The sequence below is a fragment of the Clytia hemisphaerica genome, unplaced genomic scaffold (assembly GCF_902728285.1).
Source record: "Clytia hemisphaerica strain Z4C2 unplaced genomic scaffold, Clytia hemisphaerica genome assembly, whole genome shotgun sequence".
NCBI classification, from domain to species: Eukaryota; Metazoa; Cnidaria; class Hydrozoa; order Leptothecata; family Clytiidae; genus Clytia; species Clytia hemisphaerica.
Genome location: NW_027103836.1, coordinates 3,237,781 through 3,265,577, shown reverse-complemented (window position 1 = coordinate 3,265,577; position 27,797 = coordinate 3,237,781). Strand labels below are relative to the sequence as shown.

The window sequence follows — 27,797 nt, the reverse complement described above, 5'->3', positions numbered from 1 at the left end:
GAGCAAGATTGGTCAGAAGAAAAACAATTTCGTATCTTCAGCACGAAGTTGAACACAATATGATAATAGGGGAACGCTTAACATATAACTATAAAACCTTCAAGTGATCGGCGCCCCGGGGCTGCACTAAGGCAAATTTGGCTACTGCGACCTGCCGCTGGTCAGGGTCCATAGGGTCCATATTTTAGGCTCTGAAGAGATCTGACAGGGTCCCAAATTTACCAAACATTCGTATCTGACAGGGTCCACTCTTCAGACTCCAACAGTTTGTCCCTGTCGGTCGTCTAGATCAATGCTCACCTGAGATGAGCTCATCACCTTTTATTATTTTACTAAACCTTCCTTCCTGTACTAACGATTTCATTTGAATTTGTTTTCGTTTCAGCAAATAAAAAGTAAAGCAAGAAATTAATATAAAAAAATTATGGGAATATGTTGCATGCACTGGATATCAGAGCTCGATATGTTCTGGATATACTTCACCAAATACTTTTGTTGATATTACAATTTTGTATCCAGAACCATCAACATAAAAATCCACTCACCAATGATTTTGGAGTTGCGTTAGCAGAAATTGTGAGAAAGAATCTTGGGAAGTTTAAAAGGCGAAAGGAGATACACAAACATGATTATTACACTGTGTATTTTTACGATGATCCTGGAACGAATCAACAATTAAAAGCAAGGATTCCAATTGAAACTTTGGATATAACAATTCTGGCGAAACTAATCAATTTGGATTTTATGATATCAGAGATTCGTCAAAGATCACGATGTTGTAATCTATGCTCTCAACAGCATAAGAAATGTACATGTGGAAACATCCAATGTAACAACAGGGCTTGTAAACTGGAACCATGCCAAGATGTAAATTGTAATAATGCACAGAATTGTAAATTTATCGCTTTCAAACGATTCATTGGTTTAGTCCAAGGATTCAGGAACTGTTTCGCTCATCTGAATGATCATACATTTTTAGATGATCTGCAAAATGGAGTACAACATCTCCAAGATTTCCCTAACTTGGCATGGGATGCTTTAATGGGTGAAGTTGTAACTGCATCATTGGAACCTCTTGATTTTCTGAGGAAATACAGAGCTCCAAACAGTATGAATACTTTTATAACAGATCACCAATTTAAATGTTTTGAAATGGAATTGTACATTGGTGTTTTTAAAGATACTGATTTTCTTCTACCTGCTGTGGCAAATAAAGCGAAGCATTTCCAAAACGTTGTTCTTGGAGCTGAAGGTATTGATGAAAATATTGAGAAGAAGTTCAAATCAAGTTTGAACGATTTCAAGAACAGCCTGGATACGCTAACTGTCAACTGGGACGAGCTAAGAACTCATCTGAACAAAGGTTAGTAAAGCACGACAATTAATACTCTTTGTTTTAATAAAGCAATTCCAGCTAATCCATTAAAGTGTGAAGTCTCCTTTTTGGACCTACCTGATGGAGGTCCTATAAATTAATAACCCGTGTTCGTTAGTTTGTTAGTTTGTTAGTTACCTTATCTTATTGATAATTAGAAATGATAATTAGTTTGTGATTTGACATAGAAAAGCGTGTAATAGCTATTTTGTATTGTTTTTCTAAAGTCTTTTTAATAGTGTTGATAATTGTGCTTTTATTATATATTCCAAACTATTTTCTCAACAATATGTAATTTTATTATCAGGTAGGTCCATAAGAGTATCGCTTGTTAAATCATAACTTGAAGTCCTTAAAAGCTAAACTTTTGAACATTGATGTTTGCCTTCAGCCCCCTTTGTACAGTATGGTGTCCATAAAAAAGGGAGAAAAAAATGTTAAAATGTTATGATGAATAATCTTCAAAATCTTCCGAACATTCTGTTTCAAAAGCACGTCGACACTTTTCCCTTTTAACTCTTTCTTTCTTTTTTATCATCTTCGTTTGTCTTCTTTATTTGAAGAAAAAAAACCATTTGTTATTACTGTCCTCGATGATACCTTTACAACGACGCATAACTTTTTGATATAAATAAATGGGTCCTTCGGTTGGGACAACTTTACCCCAAAACTTATCTTATAAGAGGCCAGCCGATATGGAGGCCAAAACTTACACAATACGTCTCTGATCCATCTTGTCTAAACCCTTCTCCATATATTATGCAAAGTAGAAGTTAAACTGAGAGATTTAACAAAAAGGTAAAGTGTCCGCATATGTTTGAGACAAACCTTGGGTGATTAACATTGGGTGATTAACATTGGATCTATGATTAGTCTCGTTATTAGTGTAATTTTTGAAGATTGTCAAATTCCTAAATGGTGGGGGGGGGGTTGTAGGGGTTCAAAATACCGTTTTCCCGTCAAAATTATTGCTGAATCCCGGAATCCCGAAAATTGGAAAAATAATAACACCGTCACACCGGCTTGTACAGGGCAAAAATGTACCTAAATACCGTCGCCGTCTGATTTTAAAATACCGTTTTCCCGTCTCTTTTTTCGTCAAATCCCGTAATACCGTACTAAAAAAGGGCCAATCCCGTCACACTGTAAAAGTACAACCCCCCCCCTTAGAATAATGCAGAAGATTCAAATAATTAACCCTTTCGAGTTCAGACTTTTAGTCATATTTTTAAATATAGAAAACTCTGAACGAGAAAAATAATTTAGAATAATGCAGAGATAAGATTCAAATAATCAAACCTTTTTACGTTTAGATTGTGTTCAACATAATGGAACAGTGATCAATTACAACGATGCAAATTTGAAGAAAGGAAGGTAATATTTGATTTGGATTCTAATTCTGTTGTGTTTCCGCTTTTGATACAAGTGGTATAGTTATAGCACATTGTCTATGGCGCGCCAAAAGACTTTTTAATACCAACTTTTTTTTTTGATACCAACTTTTTTTTTTTGGTACTAACTTTTTTTTTTGATACCAACTTTTTTTTTTTTTGATACCAACTTTTTTTTTAAACCAACTTTTTTTTTTTGATACCAACTTTTTTTTTTTTGATACCAACTTTTTTTTTTATACCAACTTTTTTTTTTTTTACCAACTTTTTTTTTGGTATCAATGTTTTGTACAATACCAAATTTTGCCTCGATGTTTAATTGTTCAAGTGTAGAAGGGCCCTTAAATTTTTTTCCGGGGAAATAAAGTCGGGCGAAAGCTGATAACTGGAATAAGTTAAGGCAAGACACGGGAGAAGATAGACTAGGTATTAGTCGGTTTTTATAAAATATAGCTAGGAAGATAACCACGGATCGAAAATCGTTAAATTTTCTTCCTTCGCCCGTACTCTCCTTCCATGCCACCCCTTTAAATAAATCTCGGGAATTTCTCAATCTTCTTTTAAAAATTTACAGGCTAGTTTACTTATATTAGTCTAGGGAGAAGAGAGTAGCGTGACAGGAAGAAATAAGTTCAATAATGAATGGAACTAAAACGAATTTCTTTGGTAATCGGGATGGGCGACTACTCGAATATGACGGAAGGGAATACCTTATAGGAAAGATATTATCGCAGAATTAAGAACAATATTTGCACTTAAATAGTATACTTTAGGTGTTGTTATTTATTTTGATGTAGCAACACTAGAAAAAATTCGAAAATAGGTCCAGAACCCGTGATTAGGGATTTTCTTAATGATATTGTTAATCTTAATTAGAATTAGCTAAAAAAAAGCCCGGATTCTGAAGTGAATATAATAGGGAGGTTTGAGTATTCGAGTATCACGATGACGAACAGGCTTTTCTTATTAAAGCCCCATCTACATCACACAAAAGAAAATAGGAGTAAACGAGACAAATAATGTTGATGTTATAAAACAAGGTTAGTATTACGTCGGTATTACGCCATCACTACGTCAGTATTACGTCGATATAATGTCGGTATTATAAAAATAAATTGGCATTGTAAAAAAAGTTGCTATCAAGGAAAAATAAAAAAAGTCGGTATCAAAAATAAAAGTTGGTATTAAAAAAAAAAGTTGGTATCAAAAAAAAAAAGTTGGTATCAAAAAAAAAAAGTTGGTATTAAAAAAAAAAAGTTGGTATCAAAAAAAATAGTTGGTATCAAAAAGTTGGTATCAAAAAAAAGAAGTTGGTATCAAAAAAAAAAAGTTGGTATTAAAAAGCCTTTTGGCGCGCCATAATTGTCTTTTACTTTCCCAGCTGGCACACAACGTTGTTTCAACGTTCATCTAACGTTATATGGACGTTGTGAACGTCAGATAAACGTCGAAAAATGTTGTGTGCCAGCTGGGTTACTAGAGGTGGGGGATAGTTGGGATTATTGTCTTTCTACCAAATTATATGGGAAAAAGTAGAAATACGCAATTTGATTTATTCTGCATAATGTCTTCTCTCTATTTCTTTTTAGTTTTGATGTCTCAATCAACGTATCTGGTGGATGCACTTTGATTTTTAATAACAGTTACAAGTTGATTAATATTCAATTACGCAAATCTAACAGACAATGGAATGATTTTTCGCCAATTGTTGGACCGCATCATCACAATTTTATTACAGTTGATAAATTAGAGCTTGGAAGTTTTTATGAGTTTCGTGGCATCTGTTTGAACCATGCTAGAGAAGTGGTCATCTTCAAAACAAAAGAAGACTTGCAAATCAAAGGTATTCTGATTCTCAATGTTGAAAGTTGGTTCGTTTTATATAGTAGGCCTGATTGGTGTAATTATCGTGCAAATTTGGACAAGATATGCCTAATACCCTATGGATTGATATTAGAAGGGCTGCCCAGAAAAATTTTAAGGGTAGCCCCTATTTTTTGGCCCCATTTATTGAAAAACTAGGCTAAATCCCAAGGGCCCAATTTTTATGGAAATTTCAAACTCATTTTAGGCCAAAACCAATTATAGAATCTGAAAGCTCTTGAAAAACTATATAGAAGACTTTTAAGCGAGTATGGCCGATTTCTGCACTGAATGGGAGTTATTTGATGAAGAAGTGTCATTTTATAAGCGATTTGTGACCAAAATGAGGGGGAAACCACAACTTCGTCATCAAATAATTCCCGTTCAGTACAGAAATGGACCATACTCGCTTAAAAGTCTTCTATATAGTTTTTCAAGAGCTTTCAGATTCTATAATTGGTTTTGGCCTAAAATGAGTTTGAAATTTCCATAAAAATTTTTAGCCTAGTTTTTCAATAAATGGGCCCAAAAATAGGGGCTGCCCTTTAAATTTTTCAGGGCAGCCCTTCTAATATCAATCCATAAGGTATTAGGTATGTCTGGTCCAAATTTTGTGCTTTGTTCCAAATTTGCACGATTTTTATGGAATTTGTTACAAATCGGGCCTACTAATAGATTCGTAACCGTCTCTGGAGTGAAATAATTAAATTACCAGTAAATAAGTTAAATTGTTTGTAAACTAAAGTCGATCAATTTTACACGCTAACTTTTTTATACATGTAATGCTCATGATGAAATTAGCCTAAACCGTCCTTGGAATTTCCATTTCGAGCTCTCCTCCAGTTCTCCTCAAGTTCTTGATACAGATCTCTAAGAAGCATCTTTTTTTATCACAGAAATCAAAGAAGAAGATAAGTTGGTGGTATATGGTCAAAACTATGTGATTCAAGATTTTGAAAACGCAAGGTACAAATCACATGATATTTTATCCAAGTTTAAGACAATATATTGTTTTACATCGATTTAGAAATAGGACATTAATTTTAAAGGACTCGTGCTAATCGAAGCTAATAGCGTATAAATCAGAATTATCTTACCGACAATGTTAGACATGTAAACTGGCTCGGAGATGCTGGGATCGAAACATTGACAAGGCTAAAAAATGTATCCCATAAGCATAATTTTAGGGAAATTAGCCAAATCTGTTAAAAAAAAAACAGTCAAAAACAGCCAAAATTGGAAATTGGAAATCTTTTTTGTAGGCTCAAGGTAATGCTTAGCGTATGCTTGAATTTTTGCCATATCTGAGCTTAAGTATGCTTTTTAAATTGCAATGTTAAAAAAACAAAAAAACAACGAGAGTTTCGAAGCATTGTCAAGAAAGAAAGTGTATTTTATGCTCAAAATTATTACATTCAATATATATTTCTTCATTGCTCAGGGCTGATGTGATATATGTCGATGACGAATCAATCCATTTCATTTTTGACAAGGAAAGTGACATCAGCGAGGTTATTAAAGTCGAAATACGAAGTGTTGACGAGAAATGGGATCTTGTTGACGAGAATTGTTACGAGTTTCGAGACCAGTCACTTGATGGTGCTAAGAATCTAACGGTTGGTAAATTGGAAGAAAATGAATGTTATGATATGCGTATAACCGTCAGAAAATTCGATGGCGAACTGGTTGTTTACATTAGAGAAGCCATTGTAACAGGTGAGTTGTTCTTTCAATTTTACATTATTTTATCATAGCTCGTGCCCCAATGTATAACCCTTCGTGCGTCTTGGCGAAAGGGGAGGCGGAGAACTTTAGCAAACTAACTTAAGGAAACTTATTTTGGCAGGAAATAATTTTGCCGAATTTTGTCTAAATTCATCAAATTCGCTAAAATTAGTTCCCGCCAAAATAAGTTCCCTTAAAGGCTCTGACCATAGTGAATTTTTCATAATTGCCGTGTTTAAAATGTGTTTTCTGACTGATGTAACCAAAAAAACTATGGCATGCTATACATTTTCTGTTAGACAAACTATTCCTGAATCTGAAAATTCAAAAATTGCATTGAAAAAAATTTGATGAAGAAGAAAATGAAGACTTTTGCGAGGAAGAGTATTTCAACTTTGAAGAGCTTAGTTTCGGCGGAGAAAAAACATTTTGAAACATTTTTGCAGTAAATGGGGTATCTTTTACCGACCAATAAAAAACTTTTGCGGAAAATTTTTGTAAATGCTTCTTTGTCTCGAAATCTTCAAAATAGTGGTTTTTCATCAATTTTTCATCTGGATTTTGCTTAAAAAAACAGTTATAACTTTTGACACATCTTTTTAGAAAAATTTTCCGCAAAATTTAAAATAGTTCAATTCTTTGCGGACAGTTTGAAAAAAGTTCGAAACAAAAAGGTTAATTACCCATTAAAACTTAGCACTTTTTGTAAAAGAAGGTGATGCAACATATCATTAACGTCTTAACGTTCATAACGTCATTTTTGGCCCAGCGCTCATAGCGTACTGGGCCTTTCATTAGCAACTTTCCGTGTGTGTTTCCGCGCTATAATTTAATAAAGCGCGCCTCGTGACTTTTGTTTGCCGATTTAGTGCCACCTTATTTTTGGGTAAACGGCATCGTAGTCGATGTTTTTCTAGATTGCCTTCTAGACCACGTTCCTTGGTTAGAAATGACCATTTCAAATGACCAATAAATGACTTCATTCGGTGTATCAGCAGGTAACCATTTGACCCATCCATTCACATGCTTTGCTTGCTGGTCCTGCTTCCCTGTCAAAGTTGTGTGTTTATACAAAACTTTTTTGAAATAAAGATCAACACCAAACAAACAAACATCAGCACCAGATTATACGTATTTCATTCTCTATCATTTGTTGTTTTGATTGAGTTTTAATACAAAAAAAGGTAAACTTTGTAATGTTTTATTCCCCTGTATATACCTGTATTCCTTGTCCTGATAGCGGGTAATTTGAAAATTATATCACCCCAAACCAACCTAGCTACTAATTTGAAGCAACGATGTCAAGTCAATTTGAACTGACAATCCTCGAAAATCCAATACACCTTTATCGGAAAGTTCACCTCCTCGCACACCACAATGGGTCATTCCAGAAAATTTCCATTAACCCCCTCCGCGCTCCGGACGACATAAGGCGGCAATCACAAATATCTTCATTTCGCGTCATTTCAGGCCTGAAAAGCGAGTCGGTCGGTCTGCAAAAGCAGCGGATAGTCTTTACTAGACGTCGCGGCTTTCTTAAATTGCAGAAACAATATAAACATTCGGTTTTTGGTGAAGTTAACCCGCGGAATGCTACGAGAAAACTTGACACACATCAGTGGACAGAAAAAATTCGACAAGTTTATCCGACTCTCCGACTCAAATTTTCAGAATTTTCAAGAGTCGGTCGGGTGACGCAAAATGAAGATATTTGTGATTGCCGCCTAAGTTTTTAATTGTTTTTTTTGCCTTGGAAATAATATCGATATCCCATAACTCTTCAGAAATTCCATGGATTTTTTCCAAACAGACAAAAATTCTGGAATGGCCCAATGTTACCGTGCAAATCTTTTGCGGCAGTAAAAAGGTAAAAAGGCCCAAAATGCAGATTTCCAGCTAAAAAACTTGCAAAAGTGAAAAACATATGTATTATTACGGAGCTCTAAAAATTACTGGATAAGGTATATCTAGTTCTTCTTTAGAGAGTTCAATGTTAGTGCGATTGTTTTTGGCGACCTTTCCGATAAGGTGTATATTGAACGGCTAAATTCTGTGGCGGACTTTCCAATAAAGGTGTATTGAACGGCTAAATTCTGGGTAAAATTTGATTGGTTCGATGGTAATTCAGGGCATTCAGTCACATTGAATTTTGGTTGAACTCGTATAGGCCAAATCACAAGTATTTGTGTTCGCGTCGTCCGACCGACCCACTTTTGATCTGAAAAATCCAATTGTTTTTAGTCGGAAAGTCGGGAAATCTGTCGGATTTTTAGGTGATATTTTTCAAAGAACATTTGCAGATTTAGCGCTAGTTAGTTTTTAATCATGATTCAATCTGATGACGAGAATTTTATGAATAAAACAAAGGAAATTAGGTGCAAAGTGTAAGTGCAAAGTGCAAGTGCAAAGTATGTCAGGGAAGTGCAATGTATCACTATTCGACGGTACTTTGGAAAGCATAAAAAACTTTTTCATCTAAATTTTCTGTTTAATTTCTTTATGTCTCAATTTGAAATTTTTGCTTTTTCTTCTTTTTAGCTTAAAAGTCGTATATTCTTCAAAGACGTCAAAGTTGCTTTCATTTGATCTCACTTGGAATCTCGTCGAGGTTGTTTTTTTTTAAATTTTTCCTACTTAACCTACAGTACAGCAAATTTCAATTACCTTTATAGGGAATTAATTATGCGGTTTTTCCCGAATTCCCTCAAAAATTGCAAATTGAACTTTGAGTTGGTTTATTAGCACAGAAATCTTAATTCCTTCTGATTGTCCACTTCTTGGGAAACGACTTTTAAAATGATTTTTTTCTTTTTTAGATTTCAAGACAATACCCTTCTTCGTCTAAGGAGGGTTCCATCAAAATACTAGCATACTAGCATACTCGGTTTATTCAGTTTACTCAGAATACTCGGTTTACTAAGGACACTCGGTTTATTACTCAGAAGACTCTGTTTATTCCACTTACTTGGTTTATGCAACTCACTTGGTTTATTTGACCCACTTGATTTATCCAGCTAACTTAACTTACTCAGCTCACTCAACATACAAAGCATTCAAAACATTAATATTTTGAATAAAAATTGAATTTAATAAAAACTTATTTTGTTGATTTATTTTGTGTTATAACCCAAGAATTTTTTCGTCTGATTACCATGATATCTATCGCTGCATACCGTGTCACGGCCGGCAATTTTAACAAAACTCGGCAACTAGACCTTCGTTCGATATATCGATATCTAATTATAAGCTCCTCTTGTTCCAGCCAGGGGTTTTCTCGAATATTGAAGCTGATGCCGTTTCTATCCATAGCTTTTTACCTAAGTATTTTACTCATAACATCAGGTGATATTGAAACAAATCCAGGGCCTGATAATTTTTAACACAAAAGACAAACTTGAAATAATAGTAGCCATATTTGTTTTGACATGTGACATTTGTTTTGATTTCACGTCCCGCTGTATTGTTTACAAATTTCACAAGTACTTTAGTGTTCCTTCATGATGCTGGGCCTTCACGCCCTCTGGGCTTCTTGTTGCAATTAAGTTCTCAGTCTTACTATACTAATTGCATTATGAAAAATTTCTGTAACGCTAGCCTAGCATTAAGATACATCTCCGTCTGTCACGGACTTCACATAGCCGTAAGAGTATACGGATATAGGTAATCTGTTATAGCGTTTTTGGGGAGAAGTCATCAAAATTAGGGGTTAAGGGACCAAATGACGTCACAGATTTTGGAAAAACTTCAAAATGCGATATCTTGAGTTTGAGAAGGAGTTGAGCGGTCGTTGACCCCTCATTGGATCGATAATTGTATGGGGAATAAGTTTGGAGGGGTTATGAAGCTTGAGTGTGGTGACTTTGAAATTTGGCTGAATTTTTAGGCGCTTTCACTTGATGACGTCATCAAAACAGGAAAAATGCGATATCTCGAGATTGGAAAGAAGTTAGGAGATGGTTGACCCTTCATTGGATCGGAAATTCTATGGGGAATAAGATAGTAGGGGTATATAGAGATTTGAAAATAAATGTATTCAAATTGAGGCATTTTGGGTCCGATGACGTCATTAAAACCTGAAAAATTCAATATCTCAAGTTTGAGAAAGAATTAAGCAATGGTTGACCCCTCATTGGATCGGAAATCATCGAGATAATCTTTCGCGTAAATGACAAATTGATTTCAGTAAAGTAAACAATTTATCGACCTTTCGATGACGTCATTTAGGCCCAAATGACGTCTCAAAACATAAAAAGGTCTTACGCGCGAGAGTGGATATAAAATATTGCCCCAGTGGTTTTTCATCAATTTTTCATCTGGATTTTGCTTAAAAAAAGTTATACACTTTTGACACTTTTTAGAAATTTTCCGCAATAAAATAGTTCAATTCTTTGCGGCAGTTTGAAAAAAGTTCGAAACAAAAAGGTTAATTACCCATTAAAACTTAGCACTTTTTGTAAAAGAAGGTGATGCAACATATCATTAACGTCTTAACGTTCATAACGTCATTTTTGGCCCAGCGCTCATAGCGTACTGGGCCTTTCATTAGCAACTTTCCGTGTGTGTTTCCGCGCTATAATTTAATAAAGCGCGCCTCGTGACTTTTGTTTGCCGATTTAGTGCCACCTTATTTTTGGGTAAACGGCGCATCGTAGTCGATGTTTTTCTAGATTCGTCCTTCTTAGACCACGTTCCATTGGTTAGAAATGACGTCAGTTTCAAAATTAACCAATAGAATGACTTCATTTCGGTGTATCAGCAAGGTCAACCATTTTGACCCATCCATTCACATGCTTTGCTCCTGCTGGTCCTGCTCCTGTCAAAGTTGTGTGTTTATACAAAACTTTTTTGAAATAAAGATCAACACCAAACAAACAAACATCAGCACCAGATTATACGTATTTCATTCTCTATCATTTGTTGTTTTGATTGAGTTTTAATACAAAAAAAGGTAAACTTTGTAATGTTTTATTCCCCTGTATATACCTGTATTCCTTGTCCTGATAGCGGGTAATTGAAAAATTATATCACCCCAAACCAACCTAGCTAACTAATTTGAAGCAACGATGTCAAGTCAATTTGAACTGACAATCCTCGAAAATCCAATACACCTTTATCGGAAAGTTCACCTCCTCGCACACCACAATGGGTCATTCCAGAAAATTTCCATTAACCCCCTCCGCGCTCCGGACGACATAAGGCGGCAATCACAAATATCTTCATTTCGCGTCATTTCAGGCCTGAAAAGCGAGTCGGTCGGTCTGCAAAAGCAGCGGATAGTCTTTACTAGACGTCGCGGCTTTCTTAAATTGCAGAAACAATATAAACATTCGGTTTTTGGTGAAGTTAACCCGCGGAATGCTACGAGAAAACTTGACACACATCAGTGGACAGAAAAAATTCGACAAGTTTATCGACTCTCGACTCAATTTTCAGAATTTTCAAGAGTCGTCGGGTTACGCAAAATGAGATATTTGTGATGCCCCTAAGTTTTTAATTGTTTTTTTTGCCTTGGAAATAATATCGATATCCCATAACTCTTCAGAAATTCCATGGATTTTTTCCAAACAGACAAAAATTCTGGAATGGCCCAATGTTACCGTGCAAATCTTTTGCGGCAGTAAAAAGGTAAAAAGGCCCAAAATGCAGATTTCCAGCTAAAAAACTTGCAAAAGTGAAAAACATATGTATTATTACGGAGCTCTAAAAATTACTGGATAAGGTATATCTAGTTCTTCTTTAGAGAGTTCAATGTTAGTGCGATTGTTTTTGGCGACCTTTCCGATAAGGTGTATATTGAACGGCTAAATTCTGTGGCGGACTTTCCAATAAAGGTGTATTGAACGGCTAAATTCTGGGTAAAATTTGATTGGTTCGATGGTAATTCAGGGCATTCAGTCACATTGAATTTTGGTTGAACTCGTATTAGGCCAAAATCACAAGTAGTTTGTGTTCGCGTCGTCCGACCGACCCACTTTTGATCTGAAAAATCCAATTGTTTTTAGTCGGAAAGTCGGGAAATCTGTCGGATTTTTAGGTGATATTTTTCAAAGAACATTTGCAGATTTAGCGCTAGTTAGTTTTTAATCATGATTCAATCTGATGACGAGAATTTTATGAATAAAACAAAGGAAATTAGGTGCAAAGTGTAAGTGCAAAGTGCAAGTGCAAAGTATGTCAGGGAAGTGCAATGTATCACTATTCGACGGTACTTTGGAAAGCATAAAAAACTTTTTCATCTAAATTTTCTGTTTAATTTCTTTATGTCTCAATTTGAAATTTTTGCTTTTTCTTCTTTTTAGCTTAAAAGTCGTATATTCTTCAAAGACGTCAAAGTTGCTTTCATTTGATCTCACTTGGAATCTCGTCGAGGTTGTTTTTTTTTAAATTTTTCCTACTTAACCTACAGTACAGCAAATTTCAATTACCTTTATAGGGAATTAATTATGCGGTTTTTCCCGAATTCCCTCAAAAATTGCAAATTGAACTTTGAGTTGGTTTATTAGCACAGAAATCTTAATTCCTTCTGATTGTCCACTTCTTGGGAAACGACTTTTAAAATGATTTTTTTCTTTTTTAGATTTCAAGACAATACCCTTCTTCGTCTAAGGAGGGTTCCATCAAAATACTAGCATACTAGCATACTCGGTTTATTCAGTTTACTCAGAATACTCGGTTTACTAAGGACACTCGGTTTATTACTCAGAAGACTCTGTTTATTCCACTTACTTGGTTTATGCAACTCACTTGGTTTATTTGACCCACTTGATTTATCCAGCTAACTTAACTTACTCAGCTCACTCAACATACAAAGCATTCAAAACATTAATATTTTGAATAAAAATTGAATTTAATAAAAACTTATTTTGTTGATTTATTTTGTGTTATAACCCAAGAATTTTTTCGTCTGATTACCATGATATCTATCGCTGCATACCGTGTCACGGCCGGCAATTTTAACAAAACTCGGCAACTAGACCTTCGTTCGATATATCGATATCTAATTATAAGCTCCTCTTGTTCCAGCCAGGGGTTTTCTCGAATATTGAAGCTGATGCCGTTTCTATCCATAGCTTTTTACCTAAGTATTTTACTCATAACATCAGGTGATATTGAAACAAATCCAGGGCCTGATAATTTTTAACACAAAAGACAAACTTGAAATAATAGTAGCCATATTTGTTTTGACATGTGACATTTGTTTTGATTTCACGTCCCGCTGTATTGTTTACAAATTTCACAAGTACTTTTAGTGTTCCTTCATGATGCTGGGCCTTCACGCCCTCTGGGCTTCTTGTTGCAATTAAGTTCTCAGTCTTACTATACTAATTGCATTATGAAAAATTTCTGTAACGCTAGCCTAGCATTAAGATACATCTCCGTCTGTCACGGACTTCACATAGCCGTAAGAGTATACGGATATAGGTAATCTGTTATAGCGTTTTTGGGGAGAAGTCATCAAAATTAGGGGTTAAGGGACCAAATGACGTCACAGATTTTGGAAAAACTTCAAAATGCGATATCTTGAGTTTGAGAAGGAGTTGAGCGGTCGTTGACCCCTCATTGGATCGATAATTGTATGGGGAATAAGTTTGGAGGGGTTATGAAGCTTGAGTGTGGTGACTTTGAAATTTGGCTGAATTTTTAGGCGCTTTCACTTGATGACGTCATCAAAACAGGAAAAATGCGATATCTCGAGATTGGAAAGAAGTTAGGAGATGGTTGACCCTTCATTGGATCGGAAATTCTATGGGGAATAAGATAGTAGGGGTATATAGAGATTTTTGAAAATAAATGTATTCAAATTGAGGCATTTTGGGTCCGATGACGTCATTAAAACCTGAAAAATTCAATATCTCAAGTTTGAGAAAGAATTAAGCAATGGTTGACCCCTCATTGGATCGGAAATCATCGAGATAATCTTTCGCGTAAATGACAAATTGATTTCAGTAAAGTAAACAATTTATCGACCTTTCGATGACGTCATTTAGGGCCCAAATGACGTCTCAAAACATAAAAAAAGGTCTTACGCGCGAGAAGTGGATATAAAATATTGCCCCGTAAGTTTGGATAGGTCCATGATTGTTTTGAAATCAAAGTATTTATTATTTGGTCTTTTAAAGCCCGTCATTTTGCCCTTAAAGGGGAACTTTTTTACTGATTTTTGGTAATATTAAGTATAAAAATGAGACAGAAAGTATATAAGTCCGATCTCTCAAATAAAAATCATGAAAAATCTCTCTTAACTTCAGTTAAAAATATGTTCAAAAATTCACCCCCTTTCTTTAAAAAAAAGATCGACTTCTCTTTGGATTATGACGTCAAAGTATTCAGAAAACAGAACAAATTCAGTTATGACTACAGTATGTTTTCAGAGTTCTGTTTTAAATAAGAAATAAATACATAGAAAAGTATTCCTGGTAAATTGTGGGTGATTTAGCTGAATAACAATAAAAAATCCAACAAGAAGCACAAAAATTTAGTCACAAACCATCTACTGAAGGGCCTTCACTGATTTTTAGCCTGAGAAGATAAGCATCTTCCTCTTTCTGAATGCGGCTACGTCATAAAACAGCTGAAAGTGCGTCTTTTTTATTTGATAAACAATTTCATTTTAGTAGAGGGGAGCCTCTTTTTAAAAGCTCATTAAACAAATTTTTAGAGTGAAAGGAGAGTTGCAACCTTGAAATTTTGAAATTTATCGTTGAAACAAACCATTTCAGGATAGAAACAAAAGAATCCAAACTTTGTTGAGTTCCCCTTAAGGTATTGAAATGTTTATCCGATTAACTTGAAATTTTGAAAGTGTGTAAATTTGACGTCAATTATGACGTGATTTTCACCTGATGACGTCATTATTTTTTGGAATTTGTATTGGAAGTTTTGAAAGGAGCCCCTCCAACTTTTTACACTTTTTCTGCTAAAACTTTGTGAGGCAACTCTTTTTCAAGTGTGAAGCAAAAATTTTGATCATGGAAATGATTCCTTCAGGGAGGTTGTTGATGTAAATCAAACAAAAGAGGGGGCCGAGAATAGATCCCTGAGGTACACCGGCCAAAACTTTCGTCAAATCAGAAGCTTGATCATCAAGAACAACCCGCTGTCATCTCCCGTGAACAAAATTCTGGATTAATAAAAGAAGGAAGCCAGAAACACCATACACGTTTTTTTTTAAGAACCCAGTTTATAAGAACAGTTAGGTTGAAATTGGGCAACAAAGTAAGAACATCTTAAGAACATGCCCAGCCTTGGAAAAAAGAGGCGAAGAAAAAAATCGAGATATAATCATTTAAATTTCAAAAAAAGATGTTGCAGTTATTGCAGTGTTTCGAATTTTGAATAATTAAATAATTGGTGGGAATTCTTTAGACCTGCAGAGACTTTTCTACCGAAGTAAAAAGTGCTATTAAAGATGTCATTTTTTTGGACCTACCCCGGTGGAGGTCCTATAAATTAACCTCTGTTCGTTCGTCCGTCCGTCCGTCCGTTCGTTCGTTCGTTCGTTCGTTCGTTCGTTCGTTACCAACTTTTCTCGAGATTGGGTCATTAGTTTTTTCTGATTTTTTTCACAAAGATGTGTAACTATAAACCCTCGAATGTGACGGAGCCGATTTTCTAAAAAAAAAATTTTTGGGCAAATTTGGGCCAAAAAACGGCTAAAAAATTGGTTTTTTGGACTTTGTGAAAAATTCGATCATTAATTTTTTCTGATTTTTTGCATGAAAGTAGGCTACCATCGTAGGTAAAAGATGGATCAAGCAGATTTTCGCAAAAAAAATATGTTGGCTCAAAAAACGCATGTTTATCTATAAGAATCACTATTAATAAACATACATTAATGTTCTCAGTCAAATTACTCAATTTGTTAATGAGATATATGTTTATTTTTGTTCATAAGGGCTTACTCTTGAAGAATATGTGTGTTTAGACATTAAATTTTGGTTGCTTGGCGTGTTTTTATAGAAAAACTGGCCAAATTCGATATTTTTTTATAAGCACATTATCAATTACTTAGGTATTAGCTTTTCTCGAGATTGGCTCTATCATTGTTTATGATTTTTTGCACAAAGATGCATAACTATAAACCCTCGAATGTGACGGAGCTCATTTTTTGAAGAAAAAAAAATGGGGTAAATTTCAGCTAAAAAACGGCCAAAAAAGAGTTTTTTGGACTATGTGAAATGTTGGATCTTTAATTTTTTCTGATTTTTTGAATGAAAGTAGGTAAAAGATGGCTCGAGCAGATTTTCACGGTGGTAAAAAGTAGCCGTATTTTGCCCACATAGACTAAGCCTGTGACGTCACACAGCGAATTATGTTTAGGTTTACAGAGCCTTGTAGAATCATCAAAATGCCTTCAAACTTGGTAAGTAAATTCAAAATAATAAAAGAAAAATTTTTGTCTTGAAAATTTTTAGATTTCCCGATTTCCCGATTTTCAAAAACGGAAAACCCTCATTTTTACCCCCATCTTTGGTAAAAAATCAGACCTAGCAGAAAATTAAAGGCCTTAATTCCCTAAGTCTTAAGATAGAAAGTTTCCTTTTAACCATAACTTCCTTCATGTCAGTTTTCAGCGTTTAAGTATATCGGGAACATACAGTTTAAACTCTGCAATTCGTTTTTTTACCATATATGGTCATGCCTTTAATTCTAAATTTCTTGAGTTAATCAAAAGCTGAAATTAAAAGTGACCCCATTTTTAAGCACTACTCGTCAAGATCTATCGTTTGGAAATGTTGCTTTAAGCATAATACCAACTTCAAATTTTCGTTTAAATTTTGATGACGTATTTTTCGGTCACGTGATGACTTTTTTTTCAAAAAAATTTTTGATTTTTTTTGGAAAATAGTTTGAAAAATATTTAGGGCAAAACAAATTATTCTAAGGCTATAAGAATGATAAAGAACAGGATAATGGATCTAAGTCATTAAGTAAGTGGTAATAAAAAAGCCTATTTTGACCACCGTGTTGGTAAAAAAAGAATTTTTCAGCTCAAAAAACGCATGTTTATCTATAAGAATCACTATTAATAAGCATACATCAATGTTCTTAGTCAAATTACTCGATTTTTTTATGAGATAGATGTTTTTTTTTTGCTCACAAAGTCTTGAATATGAAAGAATATTTCAAGAGCATGAAATTTTGGTTTCTAAATGTTTTTTTATAAGAAACAAACGACTAATTAATAGATCGTCAATGTTTGTGTTCTGAATGATTGTTAAATGGTCACGTCACGTAGAGATCAATTATAAATGAATATGAAAGAATATTTCAAGAGCATGAAATTTTGGTTTCTAAATGTTTTTTTATAAGAAACAAACGACTAATTAATAGATCGTCAATGTTTGTGTTCTGAATGATTGTTAAATGGTCACGTCACGTAGAGATCAATTATAAATATGTTAAATGCACAACCATGTAGGTCCATAAAAGTATCACTTGTTCTTAAGTTAATTTTTTTCTCCTCAAGTATCTAGGGATGGATCAACATCCAAACCATTCATGATGTCGTGTGTTATGGATAACAGCTGTGACACACAGGAGTCACCCTTGCGGTAACGAGACATGGAATTTGTTAAAAGATATTTTTTTTATTCGAAATAGGTGTAGACGGAGTCAAAGATGCATTTTTCAAAGATTTTTCCAAAAATAGGCAGAATAGACACTGCCATATATTTTTTTTACCACGCTCTTATGCCCTTCGTTTTTGTATACAGGAACAACATTTGCTTTTTCCCAGTTTATTATTTCCAGTTGGAAATATGCAAAAATCTAAAGAATATTGATAGATTCTAATCATCTGTATATATGTCATCCCAACCACGCGCTTTGTTAGTCGTAAATGCGCGAACGAGGACTAAGATTTTGGCTTGATGGAGAGGTATATTGTTTATTCTCTCCATCCCAGAGATAGTTGCTTTTTAAAATATCGAAAAGTGATACGACAACTTTAAAAGCTTTAGTTGTTTTTTCTTCTCATTTCAGACGAGTCACACTCATTGTCTATGTATAATTCGGTATCAGTAAAAACACATCCTCTTGGCTATTCTGAAAACTCGTATCGAGAAAATGTTTTGGCAAATAAGAAGAAAGTCGTTCGATTCCAAACTGGTGCTGGTCAGGAAAAACGATCATTGCAAAGCATTGACAGTGCTAAATATGTCAACAACAATTTTCCTGATGAAGACATTGTCCTTCCTTATTTGAATACAATGGAACCACAGTCCTTTAGAAGTGTTTTAGCGAAGAAATTCATGGCTATCGGGGAGAAACTCCCTGGAAAGTTCTATCTGTTGTCTTCTTTCAATGCCAGAAAACATTTGGAGAAGACACTTGGTGTAAAGAAAAAATGTATCGAAGAGCAGTTTCGATATCTGTCTCTGGATGGCAATTTAATGATATTTTATCCACCCTCATACCCTGCAGTAGTCCTAATGACATTACCAGGATCTGAAAGAGAAAGCCTCCATCAGCTGATCTTCAGAGCAGATGAAAACCTCAAATCGTATCTCGCGTTGCACGAAGATCTTTTTCAAGTCAAAAGATTTGTTATTATCAATGTCATTGCGGCTGTTCATCACAAAAGAGAAGACGTCGAGAAGTCCCTACATTGTCAAGATAGCTTACCATTCATGTTATTTTCGGACTTTGTCTACGATTCTCAAACTTGGTGGGATAAAATTGAAGACTTCTTGGAGCAAATAGCTAACAACCTTGAGGAAGCTGACCAACAAAGCACATTCGAAATTTCTGCACGATCGATCCTTCTCGAAGCATTGATCGATGATAACTTTCCAACTCTTTTTGCGAAAGATGAAGAAGTCTTCTGTAAGAAGATCATGAACAGAGCACAGATTGACGTCTTGTTAGACAAAGCTCGACATAAATTAGTGAAAGGTAGTTTATTTTTCATAAGTCCTCTTTTACGTATAAAACCTCAATTATAGCATACTTATTTTCTTTTTATTCTTGAAACCTTTCAAAGCAGGGCATTTTTATTTCACTCCTCTAATTAAATTTATTAAAACCACTATTTTAAATATACAGAATTAAATCTTTCCATTTCATTTTACTTTTAGGACCCTATGGATCAGGTAAAAGTGTTATTGTCAATGAATTGATTCAAAGATCAGTGGAAGAGAAGGATATTACCACTGTTTACCTAGGGTACGAAGAATATTCACTACTTCAAGTACAAATGGAAAGATTTTGTCAAACTATACCAGGTGATATAGTTTGTTTGAATGTCGCTGACCTAACCCTTGAGAGAGGCAGTAAGAACATATTGCCTCTTCGAGAATCATTGGAAATGATAGAAAGCAAGTTTAAAGGCAATAGGCTACATATCATTCTTGATGAATATGATACTGAAGAGCTTAACAATAAAGAAGCAAAGAAGATAAGACAACTTCTGGACGGCAGTTTTTTCAAAAATTGCCAAATCACAATTGCTGTACAAAGTTGTCAGAAGAACCGCATAATTCAAAGAGAAGATATGAAAAAGGAGCAATCAGCTAATTGCCTTGAGGATCTTGGTATGAAGGAGTTCGAGCTGCTTAAGACCATGCGTTATACCTCCAGTATCTGCCAATCCGTTTCTTTATCACTGAAAAAGGTTGAAGAGCAGGAAGCTGTATACGATATTCCTATAAAATCGACCACCAACGAAATTCAGTCAAGAGGAACAGCTTCAATTCCAATGACGTTAAATCTGAAATCAAGCAAAGATCAAGCTGACGAGGGTACGAATGTTGAAATGGATACAGATGGAAATTCCATGGAAGTACCAACCCTTCGGATTGATGAGTTGTGTAAATACTCTGGAAAAACAGGTGCTAAGATGATCTCGAAATTTGTCTATCCAAAGGGTGTAACAAGTGGTGTTAGACGGAAAGGGGAAACTCCCTTGCTATTGCAACTTGAAGTATTGACTATGACGAGTCTCGAAATGATGGTTCATTTGTTGAATACTTTTGTATTAAAGAACAAAAGAGGAAAGAATACAGATAAGAAGTTGATGCTGATATGCAATTCAAGGGACCTATTGCCATTCGCCCGATTAGCCCTAAAAGTAGCAGGTACTAGATATGTCGAGTATACAGACAATATACGAGGACAACCCGCAAAAAGTACATCTCACAAGAAAGCTATCCTCTACAGTTGGGAGAACGAAGTTCCAGTTCTTCTTACAGACTGCAGAGGTTGTCGGGGAATGGAAAATGACGAGGTATGTGTAAATGTGAATATCTTAAAACAATTCTTATCTCCCCTGAATATAAGTGAAACAAAATTAAATCAAAATGAAGCTGGAAATCTACCAGCTGGTGTCACCAGCAAGAGCAAGAAAGTTACCCAAAGGTTTTAAAATGTGATGGTATAAATGTTTACTTTATTAGGATTTTAGCTGCGTAGCTTAAGTTTACGCTCAAATTATTCCCTTAAGGTAATTTGAGGTTGATTCATTTTGATTAAGAAATGGAGTCTAAATAATATTTTTTTCTCCGATAGGTTTTGGTTTTGTGGGATTTGAGTGATATTTATGGAAGACAGATGTTTGGTGAAGCATTATCACGCTCACGCACAAAATTGTACATTGTGTCAGTTAAAAGACATAGAACGAGTATGCCATTTCTTTCAGATTTAAAAAAGCAGCACTTATTTGGATTTTTGAAGATAAATACTGAATTTTTGAGGATTTCTGGTAGCGAAACGCGATTTTGATTCTTAGGTTCGTCTTGACATTGTCCCCTTTTTCATTGTAACTCCTGCAGATTTTTACGAAATAAAGTTGAGATCAATAGCCGGTCTGATTTCTTAACCTTTTTATAGGTGATGTTATTCCTAAAGCTAGCTCAAATTTGACGGAAGCAATTAAACTATTAGTTGACCATAAACACGTAAAAGACAAAACTGACGTTTGCAGAGGCAATGCTGTTGTGATACCGAATTCTTTGATCAATAAAAAGGTTGTATGGATTGCTGATGAAAATACTTTCGATATGAGGTATGACCACAAAAATTTATGAAGCTTCCTTTCTTTTACATGCTCCTAGTCGCCAAAAAGATCATTCTTAAGATCCAAGTGATCTACTTATAGTTTTGGGTGCTTTCTACAAACAAAGATTTTTATCTCTGGATAACGTACGGGTTTAGCACAGGAAAAAAAAATCGATTTCCAAGGTTGGAAATTTCAAGATTTCTTAGTTGGAAAATTGATAAAAACCAAATGGAAAGGGTAACCTAGGCTCGATGGCACCCGGTCAATCTCTTCTTATTGTTCGCACAGATACGTGGTTGATCTTAGATCACTCACACAGCTCAGCAGGGCACCATTTGAAACTATGACACAAGTACCCTATGTGATTCACTGTGCGAACTCACTGTGATTGACCAAGGCCGCTCCGAAGGGATACCTCACCTGACGGAAACTTGCAGCTTGACTGCTCATATTGTAGCCTAATATCTAGGTTAGCTATACATCACGACAGTTCTGCGCGAAAAATCGCTTGTGGTTTTCTTAAAGGACATGCGCAGGACATTTCTACATTGTTTTTTTTTCACTTGATTTTTCAAGGGCATTGGTTTAATTTTCAAAACCTATGAGTAATTTACGTTTTCCAAATCAGCTTAAGTTAATCGCTCAAATTTCCAACCTTCAATTATAAAACCAAAATTTCCAACCCAAAAATATTGAATTTCCCACCTTGGAAATCGAAAATTTTTTCCTGTGTAGAAAAAGGTTCACCATTTTGAGAATCTTCAAGTCTCAGATCCACTATTTTCAATGTCGTTTATTGCTTTTAAGGGCAATGTTACACCAGCAGGCACATCAATATGAAGAACCGAGAACCCAGTGACTATTTATTTGAATTATTTTTCTCTGATTTTTAATAGAAGGCCTCTCAATGTTAAACTTTCCAAAATCCATTTCGGCTACAGGCTTGTTTTGTTTATCATAACGTAATTTTATAGTATGGTGCAAACTCTCAGGACCCATGCTATCTTTTATGCAACGCAACAAAACCTCGACCTTTTCAAAGAAAGAAGTATTTAAAGACTGTTTTATGACTGGCGTCATAGGCAAAACCCTTAAACTCTTAAGTTTGACGGAATTTCAAAGGCAATCCATTCATAAACCTCTCATACCAATTGAAAGCACTCGAAAAACGATACTCTTAAGTGGATAAAGTCAAATTCTCAACCTATCTGGAGTAAATTAAGTCAAAGTTGCGTTTTGACGTCATTCCCGGTCGATTTTACACGAGTTACGCTGGTTTGCCAGCACATTTGCTAGGCCTGTAACTTTTACCTCATTTTCTAAAGGTACTTAAATATGCAGCCGGAAGAATTGGAGCAAGGCTTTATACCGTCGTACTTGGGAGAGAAAGGTTTGACTTACTTTAGCCATTGTAGTCTGACAATATTTAGCTCATAATAACCTTAACCTTGAAATAAATCATACTCTAAGGTCCGGAATGAACGTCCCCATCTGGTTATTAATTTTCAAAAGATTTTCAGACTCCCCTGGTTTTTATTAGGACCCCCTCCCTCGTTTATTTATTTCTGAATTTGCTCTAAATAGGCAGTTTTTAGCTTATAGTTACCTTGTTTCTGGGTTTTTGGAGGTACAATTTCGGACCCCCCTTTTATTTGGAACCACCTTTTATTCGGAACCACCCCCCTTCCGTTTTTAGATTTTGAATAAACTTGGCCCCCTATTTTCGGGACCTTAGAGGGACCGAATATTATTTTTTTTCACTTAAATACATTATTGATAACAATGTCCACCATCAAGCATGATTCAATTGTCAATAAAACTGACTTTTGAAGCCGGAACTTTCTAAAAATCGCCGGAAGGACGGGTTCTCTTGAATTTATCGAATTGTCAATGAAACTGGTTTTTGCAACCGGAAAAATCAATGCTAAAATTTAAGGCGTTATGCATTTTCGCTAAACGCTATGTTTGCTGACTAATTATTGTTTTCATTTTTGGACCTAGCCCGGTGGCTGGAGGTCCTATAAATTAACTGATGTTCGTCCGTCCGTCCGTCTGTCCCTTCGTTATTAACTTTTCTCGAGATTTGCTCATTAGTTCTTCCTGATTTTTTGCACAAAGATGTGTATTAGCAATGCTCAAATGCCGGAAATCACCGTTTTTGCCGATTTTCATTGGATTTTTTCCTGATACAGTATTACTTTGTTTATTTCACGCAAAAACATTATTTATAGCAATGTCCACCATAAAAAGCATGATTCAATTGTCGATAAAACTGAGTTTTGTAGCCGGAACTTTCCAAAAGTCGGCGGAACTGCCGAGAATCGCCGGAAAAACGGTTTTTCTTGAATTTCTCTGCTGTACTTTTGGAATTCTGCACACTGATGCGAAATGGCAATACCTAACATGTGACGGATCCCGATTTTTGAAAGAAAAATTATTTCGGCTGAATATGCCGGAAATATGCCAGAAAAACCGTTTTTTTTTTGCATTTTCTCGAGATTTCATCGTTAGTTTTTTCTGAGTTTTTGCACGAAGATGCGTATTAGCAATACCCAAAACATGACAGAGTCCGATGTAATATAATATATCGACCATATCGATCGTCCGTTCGTCTGTTACCAGCTTTTCCAGAGATTGGTTCATTGGCTTTTACTGATTTTTTGCACAATGATGTAAAACGGTGATACCCAAAATGTTACGATTTTTTGAGAAAAAAGTTTTTAGGGTAAATTTGGGCCCAAAGCTGCCTAAAAATAGAGTTTTTTTGGACTTTGTGCGTTATTCCTTCACTAGTTTTTTCAGAAATTTTTACACAAAGACAGAGGGCCAGGTTATCTAAAAAGTGAAATTATACACATTTTTGTTTGTTTGAGGATATTGTCACTCCTCGTGATTTGCTTGGTATTTATTTCTGATTCTCTGCACAATGATGTAAAATGGTAATGTTTAAGATTTGATGGAGCCTGATTTAAAAAAAAGTTTTGTTCAGATTTGGGCCAAACAATGCCTTAAAAATGGGGTTTTCTGGACATGAAACTGCTTCACTAGTTTTTGCATGAAGACAGAGGGCAAGGCTCACTAAAAAGTGGTTGAAACTTTTTTTTTGGAATTTTTTTAGCCGTAAAGTTGGATTTTCTTATTTGGGGAATTTCCCTTTTGTCATATATTTCGCGAGCATTTCTCGCGATTGGTTTGGTACTTTTTTATGATTTTTTAGTTTGCATTTTCTTACTATTTTCTTTAGCCTTTAGATGTGTCCATTCAGCATTTGGCTTGCGACAGTCAAATTTTAATTGACTGTCCATCACCCATTTAATAGCTGTCAGCAATATAATTGGCTGTCAATAAGTACATATTGACTTGACCGTAAATAAGTACATATTGACTTGACCGTAAATAAATACAGTCAATATTGATTTTTTGTCAATAATTTGGAATTGACAGTTCATAAAAATTAGTCAATAAATACCGACAGTCAGTGATACAAACATTGAACATGTGGCTAATTAATGACCCAGTAGTACTTGATAACCTGAATCTGAGAAAGTGGGACCGCACCCTTAATTGATATTGATTTAACATAATGATGCCGACCCTAATAAAATGTATTGTTTCCGGGTGAAACTCTTTTTCGTCGTCTCTCGCACTTTTTTCGATCCTTTTGAACTTTCCAATTGTTTTCCAATTTTTGCACTTCAATATTTTGTACACTCGACTGATCTAAAACGATCTCTCGATAGTCTTCATTCTGCTCTGCTTAAATCCCGATTTTCCAATTTCGCTTTTGAATTTAAATTGGCATTTGTAAATGGTAGATTTGTAGTGTCGTAACACCATCATGCTTGCTGTCAAGTGACTTTATGCGTTTACAATGGACTTTACAATAAGTGAAGATGGCCTAATTGTTTCCTCAACCCCAAAAAAACATAACTACCATGCTAGGTTTGGTATGGATTTTGACCACTCCCAGGTCAGTCAAACCAAAGTCACATTAATGCCTTGTTTGCTAACAATTTCGACCTTAATAGAATGTGCGAAAATAATCAAGAAGATAATTTTCCCCTAAAAATTGTAAAAGCTTTCAAAATAATAACCAGAGCTGTGACAATGAAGCTTGATTTCCTGCATTCTACTCTCTCTCTCTCTCTCTCTCTCTCTCTCTCTTAGGTACAAACTCTTATCTGCCTGTCCAACTCCAAGCACAACAAACTATTCCGCACCAGCAGTATGTCTATCAAACAATGCAGCCGCAACAGGCTACTCCACTAAGGACATCTACTCAAGTTAAAATTTCTGCTCCCGCAACCCCCATACCTGTATCACAATCAATACCAGTTGATAGTGATGAAAAACTGAAACAGAATAAGGCTAATGCCGAGTTTGCGGCAAAAGTTGCTGCCCAAGTTGCCGCAAGACAGGTGATAATAAATTTTAATCATTTTACGTAAAGTTATCTTTAATTTAATTATATACAATAGACTACAGACAATTTAATTTCATATACTAATCACATCCAAAAATTAAATCATCGGGACAATCTAGCGTCTATGGATATTGATTACCTAACATACAAGCGGCTTATAATTGGTTTTAGAATGTTTAAAATCTTTTTACTTTGCCTTTCTCTCATTTTCTTGGAATTTTTTGCTTTCATTTGTTAAAATTTACTATTGAAGTTTGACAAGATATTTGAAACTGCCGGAGCAAAAATCTTTTGTAGCTTTTTCTATATTTTTGACCCTATGAAATCTCAACAAATTACGTCAGTTTACTATCTTACGCAACTTTATATTTGACTTTTCTTCTGTACACGTGACTAGCATGCTAGAATTTTTAATTCAAGAAAGGTTATGAATCGGAACGGCCTGCTCACTACTTCTATCTATAATATCTAATAAAAATACAGTCCTCAAAATACTTGATACTCAATACTTTGCTTACAACTAATACATTGACTAAAATGTTTTTATTATTTATAGGATATTTCAATAAGGAAAGAAGAAGATAATGAACGTGCTTTCCCAGGTACTTTAAATATTTTCAATCATCCTTTTTTTAATTACCTCATTAGTAGCAGATTCGTCAGGGAAAAGTGGAAAAAATTGCTTGCTCACTTTATTTTTCGATAAGATAACCGAGATAAATTCCTGATCCCCGCCAAGGAAAGGAAGTTTTGATTGAAAATAAAGATTAAAAAACTATTGTATTGCCGCCAAAAAGGGGACCTCATAAAACCTTTAAATCAACGAGATTCTATCATCTTTTAAAGCATTGCTAAAGTTTGTTTCCAAAATACGGATGGGAAGGGAAAAGATTTTTAGCTGGTCGTCCGATAAAATATATTTTCCGTTATTTTCGATGAATAATGTTCAATTTTTGAAACCTCTGCGACAGTGCATCGTTTGATTCCCAAAAAAAATCATTTTCAACTCGGCGTATAACGGGCTTCTTTCATTTTTTGAGTCACACTCGACATATTTTCATGATTTTTTGCCCAATGAAACATAAAAGTAAATCCCAAATGCAATGGAGCCAGATTTTAAGAAAAAAAATTTTTCTGGTCGCCAGATCCGAAATGTCCCGGAAAATGTCCCGGTGTTTTTCGTCTGTTTTGACGAATGAATCACGCGACGTTGCAAAGTAACGTCTTCACTAACGTTTTCCGTCAGATATTATATATAAAACACTAGATGGAGCTTTTCCTACTTTGAAAGTTTTTCGCGTGTATTTAATTTCACGATTTTGTGTTTTTGAAAAATTTAAACAGTACTAAATTTCGCGAAATTTTGCCTAAAAACTCGCGAAATTATCTACATGCGAAAATGAGTACCCGCGAAAATATATACACTTAAGGTAACTCTATCTAGTGTTTTATATAAGATGTCTATATGAACAGCCCCTAATTCCTTCAGATAGAGTGATCTGATTTTATTTTTAAAAGTTGGGCTGGACTAGCTTTTCGGCATATTTCATAACATTATAGATTTAAAAAAAATTTTACTTCTTGCATTTTCAGATTCGAGCGAATCTGGAACTCCAGATGAGATACACTGGGTTCTTCCAAAAAGCACAACGATATACGACAACGAGAAAGTGAAAACATCAAATTCACACCTTTGAGCTGTCAAAACTTGTCAAAGCTCTGAGTAAACCCCAATTTCTCGTTAGCGAGATTATGTATTGAAGATATTCTACGGCTACGGTTGTGGGGCTGCCCATACGGGTCGTCACCAAAGGCGACATGTCGTTGTCTACTTTGCTCTGTACGGGAAAAACACCAAAACACCGTATAAGCAAAGTCGACATAATGCCGTACGTCAAATATCGAACTTGCTTTCACCCGCCATTACTTGCCTTACTCGCCATTTCCCTCGCCACTTTAGCCGTAGCCGTAGAGAATTCCAGATACATAATCTCGCTGTTGTCTCTTCTCGTGCCCGACGGC

General features: G+C 35.1%; 1 protein-coding gene across 1 annotated transcript; it reads left to right on the top strand.

Moving 5' to 3' along the window:
* Nucleotides 1-383: 383 nt before the first annotated feature.
* LOC136807298 (uncharacterized) lies at nt 384-27,472 on the top strand. Its single transcript, XM_067063908.1, has 14 exons — nt 384-1,363; nt 2,689-2,749; nt 4,356-4,609; nt 5,526-5,595; nt 6,071-6,345; nt 18,340-19,251; nt 19,434-20,581; nt 20,863-20,974; nt 21,184-21,358; nt 22,160-22,207; nt 22,678-22,742; nt 25,520-25,770; nt 26,332-26,377; nt 27,369-27,472. Exons 1-14 carry the CDS (start codon nt 433-435, stop codon nt 27,470-27,472), a joined length of 4,452 nt encoding a protein of 1,483 aa, XP_066920009.1. The 5' UTR covers nt 384-432.
* Nucleotides 27,473-27,797: the final 325 nt, after the last annotated feature.

Excerpts from the sequence above, each read along its gene's own strand:
- LOC136807298 (XM_067063908.1), top strand. The coding sequence starts at position 433 with ATGTTGCATGCACTGGATATCAGAGCTCGATATGTTCTGGATATACTT. Across the intron at positions 2,750-4,355 it reads GCAAATTTGAAGAAAGGAAG|TTTTGATGTCTCAATCAACG; the intron begins GTAATATTTGAT and ends ATTTCTTTTTAG. Across the intron at positions 26,378-27,368 it reads TAATGAACGTGCTTTCCCAG|ATTCGAGCGAATCTGGAACT; the intron begins GTACTTTAAATA and ends TTGCATTTTCAG.